The 8070-nt window shown below is 42.2% G+C and overlaps 1 protein-coding gene across 2 annotated transcripts in view; it reads right to left on the bottom strand.

The window, feature by feature from the left end:
- Positions 1-825: 825 nt before the first annotated feature.
- The window catches only part of LOC122533133 (alpha-mannosidase 2), a 93586-nt gene continuing 86341 nt past the window's right edge, over positions 826-8070 (bottom strand). For both annotated transcript variants that reach the window (XM_043662537.1, XM_043662536.1), the window contains 2 exons: positions 3896-4364; positions 826-3756 (listed from right to left, as the gene is read on the bottom strand). In XM_043662537.1, the coding sequence (XP_043518472.1) occupies positions 1614-3756; positions 3896-4364 (2612 nt within the window). In that variant the 3' untranslated portion in view covers positions 826-1613. The remainder of the gene's footprint in view (positions 3757-3895; positions 4365-8070) is intronic.

The raw sequence follows: 8070 nt of genomic DNA on the forward strand, positions 1-8070 counted from the left end.
GACTCGCGTGGAACCCGTACGACGCTTTCTCCCTTGCTAATTAATCTAATATTTACACGAGCCAGTCGTACAGCGGACGCCTGATCGAACCTTCTCGTCTCTCCAGCCGGATTCGCTTAGCAAAAGTAAAAAATAGGTACTTTCCAGTCTTCAGGCTCAAATAAATCGTGTCCTCGCTAGAATTGGAAGAGCGTTACAAGTCACCAGTGGTGTCTGGCGATTGACTTCGTTTCCTTTCATCTGTTCTGCCCGGAGAAGGAAGAGAGAGTCTCATCGTATAACGTTTTGCATATGAAAATAGGTGTATACCATTTACATTATATATCTCACGCTATCACAATATACGGTCTAAGGTAAAGTCCTGGTTTGATATGTACAATATAATATAATATTTATAGTAGCTCACACGGTGAGTTCACTTAGCTTCAGCGTTTGATGTATATTTTATAAAATCATCGTTCGCTATTCTACGCGAAGTGATCTACAAGTTCTTGGAAGAATTCTGGAATACCCAGGACGACTTATAAGACATATCTTTTAAATACATACATATCTTTTAAATATTCGTGGACAATTTATAATTGAAAAGCTTTAAAAAAGGGTTTATATATTTTATGTATTTTCTAATCAAGTAGAATTGTACAATTTTCTTCCATTTTTTAAATACAACAAAGAAAAGACGAAAGTTATTGTTATTTCAATATAGTCAACAGTTAAAAAACTAAATAAAGTTGTAAATGAAATTTATTTAATTTAATAAATTATTTTGTCCTATAGACTCCTTGCTCATACAGCTGTTAACTAAAATTTTCAAAAATCTTTTTCAAGTAATTTCCACTAATAAACTTCCCAATTTCGAAAATAACTTCAGCTACAAAGCTGCTGGAACGCTTCGGCTAAGTGGAGCACCCTGTTTGTTCACCATAATCCACATTATTCCCATGCGCCTCGCGCGAGCTGAATCTCTACCTTTGTACAGATTACTAGTCTGTAATGCACTTTGATCATTTGATTGTGTCGTCAGTCGATTTTGGCATGCTTCTTAAGCCAGGTCTCGGCCGGCGACTCCCTTTGAACTATCTGGCTATAGAAATTGACCGGTGTAGACACGTTCGAATGGTTCCACAGGCAAAGACCGGGCTTCAGGAACGAGTTCCCACTACCTACAGTGTATCTAGAGTCGGTTTGAAGTGATTCGAGAAACACGGGAAACCATTGTGAATGTAGTCAGAGGACACAGCGAGTCTGTATAATTTCTCTTTTTACGTGGACTCTCTCTTCCTGTCTCTGCCTGCCTAATTGGAAACCCAACTAAAAGGTAGAACGGAGCACGGTGCGATGGCCTGGTATGTGTGTGAATGTATGTACACTGATGCAAACACAGTCAAGGTCACCGCGGCGTCCAAGTATGTACACTGAATTGACCATTGAATGGAACACAAGATGAAAAATGGGGGTAAGAAGAACATGGTTCCAGCGCCATCTGCAGGACGATTCTCCTCGCTCTGTATCTCTCTGATTCCAGTGGATTGCACGAAGACCCGAAGAGGTAGCATCTGCCAGGGCAGTATTCTGTTCAGAAGGCAGGCAAACGCTTCTGTTTGGGCTTACGATCATTGGACAAAGTTCACGTTGTACGTCTCCAGTTCCATAGGCTGTAGACTCACTTCTTGCAGACCATCCTTCAACCTGTGCTTCGTCTTGGTGCCAGTCAGCGAGGTCTTCGTCACATTGAGATTCGCTAACTTGAAGAACGACGTTCCTTGACCAATCTTCTCCGTCAGCGGGCAGTGCTTCATAGCAACGTCCACACCCACGGAGCAACTATAACCTTGCCTATGCAGCACCATCAGAGCACTGTTCACAGGGAAGTGTGGCAGTTTCTGGTCGTGATTGGTCCTAAGATTTAACAGGTGCAGGTCACAGGGGAAGCTTTGACTTAATAGCCTAACCTCTGGCGCCATCGCTATATCACCTTCCGTACCGTCCACCACGAAAATATTTACGGGGTAATTGAGAGCGTTGCTCAGGTGATTAGCGAAAAGGGAAGGCTTGGAATATTTATCCTTCTCCCCGGTGATGTCTTCTAATAGTAACCAGTGCTTGATCACGGTTCTACGATTGTCCAGAAGACCCTCACCCATTCCCCTCGAATCGTCGTACAATGTTCTTCTGTCTAACATTACTTCTAACCAGCCTGGTTGGTAACTGGCTGCTCCCTGGCAGTGATTTACTAACAGAGTGAGTCTGTGATTGGTGTCTTCGATGTAGGCCATGGTGGTGATGGGGAAGTAATTACCCTCGATGCCAATTCTCTCTATCTTCGTCCTCTTGATCATTTGGTGGCCGTTCAAGTCTGTGTAAAACTCTGGAGGATCGCCATTCAGAATGTCGGTCTGTAGACGCATGAACATCTCTGTTTCGCGATTCTTCGGCGGAGTTTCAAAGTCCACGATGTTCCTCAGGTAGATAGCCTCGCCAAGGCCATCGTCTCTGTGATAAATGGCCACGTGATGGGTTAACAACTTTCCATACTCAACTGTCAGCCTCGAACTGAGGCTTCCGCTGACGATGTAGATCTTCTGATGAGGCGTATACGCTTCGAGAACGTCCTTGTCGATGTCTCGAAGGTTAGGATCGGGCATGAACAAATAAGCCCCGCTGTGGAACTGCGCGGACGGATAGGCAGCGAACTGAACGGCGCATTGCATGATTTTACCTGTTGCCTTCTTGGTCACTCTTTTCAGGAACCCAGTCTGACCATCGAACAACAGCTTCATCCTCTGGTTCTCCAACTGAACGTCGCCTACTTGCATGGGTTTGATAGGAAACACGTTGTCCTTGCCACATCTGCTGCAGTACACCGTGGAAATAGCCTCCATGGGCACTTTATCTATCTGTTGAAGATGATACGTGGCTATGGACAGAGGTTTCAGCTCCACCACGAACAACAGAACGTAGACGTCGTGAGTGATACTCGTGGCATTCATTACCGGAGCTATCTGATACGGGATGGGATTCTTCTGCGGGTCTAGGACTCTGATTTTGTAGGAAGTGACTTTTAGACTTATTACCTCCTGTCTGGGTTGAGCCAGAGGATTGAACAAGACTATTTTCTTGGTCTCCTGACCATTTATTCCAATGGGTATCTTCTTTGGTAGTTTCTCGTAGCTGTCTCTGTCCGATTCAGCCAGAACATACACGGAATTAGGTTTGCTGGTGCTTCCAGCTAAAGACTGAATGGCGAAACTTTGGAGACTGGTCGTGTCTGAGATAGATTCGAACAGTTTTAGAGCGTAGTCCTTCATGACGAAGGACTTGGAGGTGCCAGTGATGGCATCGTGGTGCTGGAAGAGGCCCAAATTCCTCCTAGCCTTCACCAGCTTTTCGAAGTAAGTTTCGTACAGCATGAAATCCTTGCCGGATTGTTTGGCCACGTTTAGAGCTATGGTGTAGAGAATCTCGGCTGATCGGAGGTTCGCTTCTAACTCACGGTCTAGAATTTTCATGTACGGTCTTGTGGTGAAGTAGCCGCTCCAGTAGGCTGGCCTGCCCTCGCTGAATATGTCAGAGTACACGAAGAAGTCGCCCTTCAGAGTTGGAAAATCGTCGACGCGTTTCCTCACCTCGCGGAAATAGTCTCTAGGAGTACCAAACACCACCTCCGCGTTGTACTCTTCCTTCCTGCTGTTGATGTAGTCCATTAGAATTTTGTAGTTGGTGTATTGTTGGTCCCACTCAATAGCATGGTCGTACCTGAAACATAAAACACAGACCTGGTAAATACGTGTTTAAATACTCAGAATGCAGCGCAGAAAGGAGACCTTCTCGTCGAGAAGAATCAATTTTCTACAAAACGAAGTTATTCAAGTATATCAGTGAAACAGCATCTCACCTAAAATCGTCCCCGAGCGGCATTAGCACCACGTTGTGCGAGAACAACGATCCAGTCCTGGAATACTGCTCCAGAAGCAGCTCGGCCATCTGCTTCACGTTGTTTGGCGTGATCTCCACCGCCCTCACCGAATACTCCGTATACTCCCCGCGAATCTTCCTGAAGTCGAAGTTCAGGCACACGTGGGGATGCGGACCGCACGAGTGTTTGATGTTGTAGATGTCGAACGGCTGGTTGTGCGTCAACATGTCAGCCCTGCCAGTTTGATCCCACGGCTGCATCCAGATGAAGTCACCGTATTGTTTCTTCGCGAACCACTGCTTCCACGCGTAGTGTATTCTCTGGATCACGGTGCCAGAGGCACCGGAAACTTTCAGGAAGTACGGTATGGTGCCACCGTGGCCGAACGGGTCCACGGACCAACCAGACTCCGGGACCACGTCCAGGTTTGTCTTCAGCCACTGATGACCTGGAATCAAAGAGAGACGAACCGGGTCAATTAAAAAGTATCGTCGTGCGGTAGCTGTGGATGGTGTGAAGGGGGTGAGGGATGGGATTCAGTTTGCACAATAGTCAGCAACGCCGCCGGAATAATCGGCTTTTCTGGTGTGTCGAGTACTGGCAATTCAGCCGGCCGTTTAACGCCCTGGCAACGGTTAGGTGAATCTTTTGAGACTTCTGCTGGTCTCATTAGGGAGAGACACAGACGTCGTATAAATCAAAAGGATCGATGCGAGCAGCGTCGTTAAATTCGAGGAACGTTGGGAGCGTCTTTTGAGCGCCGTTCGCTCGTACCGCCGATCGCGAGATACTTATCGCTGTATAAATATCTCCGGGGCTCGTTTAAAAGCTCATGCTCCACGGGAGAACAGGAGGAGTGCTCTTCTCCTTGAGTGCTTCCAGCCGGGACGAGTATGAAGTCTACAACGGCCTGATTCGACGCAGATTCCCATTTCCGAAATAGGAATCTGAGACGTGATCATCAGTCAAGTTGGCAATCCTAAGCATCGGATAATATTACCAATATTGGATTACCATCAATATTTTGAACGTTCAAATTCTTTCTACCTTGCGTTTCGTTTTCACAAATATTAAAAATTCCAAGGAATTATTGATTCATCCAATCCCATTCATAAATTGTTGCGGTTCTTAATGAGATTCATCAATGAGTTACAAAGTTAATTCTTAATTAATTCTGGCATATACAGTCTAGTTAACGCTTGGCTATTAACTATTAATTATGAAGAATCTAAGATTTAAGAATTTCCATGAAAAATCACGAACTGGTTATTTTCTTTGCTGTTGAAAGAAAAATTTGCCTCGAAAGCCATAATTCAGGAAGTAGCACAACTGTTTGAAGTACCACGTCGAGAAAGATGGTGAATGGACTGGATGGTTCATTGTATCTACGGTGTCCACTAATTCAGACACGATTTCTCACGGTGGAAACCCATTTCGATACGCGGTCGTAGCGGACGGTGGTTGTAATCGCTGCCTATTTATCAGTTCTCACCCTCCTGGCATTCCTCACCGACCAAACAACCTCCGTTTGACCCTGTGCAACAGCGGGGAGTTAATCCACGTCCGTTGCCACAGGATAGAGACCGCGTTCCAGCTCCTCGATGGACAATTTATGGTGTTATGTAGTTCGCAGCGCCCCTAGCGGCAATCATAGTAACGTGCATGGTTACTGTTACTACGTTTGTCAAAGTGAAAAGCTCGAGTCTGATTTCCATTGAATATGCAATGAAAATTAATTAAAAATTGTGTTTATAGACAAAATGATACTCACGGGGGCTTAAGTCTGATTTTCACTGAACACGAAAGGAAAATTGATTAAAAATTATGTGTAAAGACAAAATGATACTCACGGGGGCTTAAGTCTGATTTTCACTGAACACGAAAGGAAAATTAATTAAAAATTATATTTTGGGCGAGATGAGGTTTCGTCATTAGTAGACTGCGGATTTTTATATTTCTACGAGCATAAGTGAGGAAAGAAAATCCAAATTGAAATTTGTTTCATCTAATTTTCGTTGAACTTTATATTATATAACCTGTAATATATACTCTTGCATAAAAATGCAAAATTCATAAAAATTCGAAGCCTGTTAATTAGTTTCGCGAGCGAGAAATTTTGCCCAACAACGAGGGAAGAGACCATTTAAAAAGATGTATACGCAACGCAGGTGGTGAAACAGAACATGGGGTGAGATTCGATTTGCAATGGCAGCGAGGTATTTCTTCATTTCATTTCGATGTGGCTTCGGTCCTCGTATTTTCGAGGGGGAAAGCGAATTTGTACGGGTTTCTAGTTTTCCACGATAAATGGTCATTGATCGAATGCAATGAAATGCTCGCGTGAAATGGAAGAGAACACCTTGCGTGGCTTTTGACGTGGAAAATGAACTGTTAGAAAAAACGAAAGTTTCACGTACAATCGAGGATCGAAGGAGCTGATTTTCGTTAAAATCCAAGTTCTGAAATAAACTTGACACGTTAACTCTAAACCTAATATTCAAACGAATTTCTGACGTCTACTTAATTTTTAATTCGCTTCAGAAAGCCATATCAAACGTAATGTATTTTTTGCACTGATTGAAATTTACTCTGAAAATGCGGCTTCATTAATCGAAAATGGAACATCCTAAATTTAAATTTAAATTGAAATTTTAAATTAGGATCTCAATGTAATCGCAGAAGTCCGGCCTTCTGCGGAAGCTTGAGGATTCCATTCTAGATGATGACGTTCTAACTTAGAGACTTAACGTTCCAATCCAAAACTAACCCACTTTCTCCAATCTGAACTAGTTATGAAATATCATAATCTAGAGGTGACACTCTAACCCGAATCGTATTTCAAGTGTTTTAATGCTATATTTCAACACTTATTACACTTTTATAATTACTAGTAAACCAATCTATATATAATACTTTCACCTGATATTACAATCCAAACTTGACTTAAATAATTTTCGACATCTGAGCTCTCTAGAAATCTTAATATAACAAATTTTCTAAAGTTTTAAGATAATTAATTTTTCTGGCAGTCCCAAACTTGTAGTAAAAGTTCCTAGAGTCTTTCTAATTACCTAATAATCCCAACAATTTTCCATTAATAATTTTGCCATTGCGCAGATTTTTTCTTTTTTTTTTTTTGCACAAAAAGCTATTTTGCTATCGGGAACGCAAAATCTAACAAATTTAAATTTAAAATTTCGTTTCCAAGTGCAATACGCAGTTACGTTAACACGGTTACAAGAAAAAGAGGCAAACGAAGACAGCTTCAATTATTACGCTAATGCAATCGTCTGGAGCGTCCCTGAAATTCCTGCGAAACCGAATCCGTATTCAGGATCCTCCTCTGCGCATGAACAAGCACCAACATAGACCAGTGGCAACAACAACCAACGTTGGATGCACTTGGTGTGCACGCAACGATGTGCAGCTAAGCGTGCGTGTTAACGCACGCAGCCGTGTAGATACAGTCTGTTCTCTATGGGCTCCTCCTGGCCTAAGTACAACGCTGTTGCGGATTTAGGTTAGCTCGTTAGGCGGCCAACATTGTTACGTTACTCGTAACATCTCGTTTGCAATTTTTCTTTTCAGTCGATTTATAGTTTCAAATTCACATTTGCCTCGGTACGCTTCTTGGTTGCTTGTTTCTTTTACGTAGACTCTATACTGGTTCATGAGATATAAAGCAAATTTTTTTCTTTTTTTTTTTTATTAAAAGTGGGAAATTTTAGGATGCTAATTTTCGGAAAGTAACAAAATTAAAGAGACAAGCATACAAAAATTATTGAATTAATTTTCCACAAGACGAGAACCACTACACACTGTAGTAGGAATGGAAATAAATCGTTCTAACAAATTCTATAGATCATGTAACAGCAATCGTGTGACTCCAATTTCTCAATGAAAATATAAATGCAATATTCTTTTTTCACAGTGATTAAGTAGATAAGAGAGTAGAAAGCAACAATTTTGAAATTTTAGGTTTAACTCTATTACTTTCTATATTGCAACCTAACCTAAAACATAATCACGTGATGTACATTTGCAACCTAACCTAAAACCGAAAAAAAAAATTACCAATTCTCACCTCGTTTTACAAACACTGTCGCTAACAGTTCCGACATTTAAGCTCGCAAAAAAAAAAAAAAAAAAAAAAA

The sequence above is a fragment of the Frieseomelitta varia genome, unplaced genomic scaffold, assembly GCF_011392965.1.
Source record: "Frieseomelitta varia isolate USP_RPSP 00005682 unplaced genomic scaffold, Fvar_1.2 scaffold_497, whole genome shotgun sequence".
Taxonomy (NCBI): domain Eukaryota; kingdom Metazoa; phylum Arthropoda; class Insecta; order Hymenoptera; family Apidae; genus Frieseomelitta; species Frieseomelitta varia.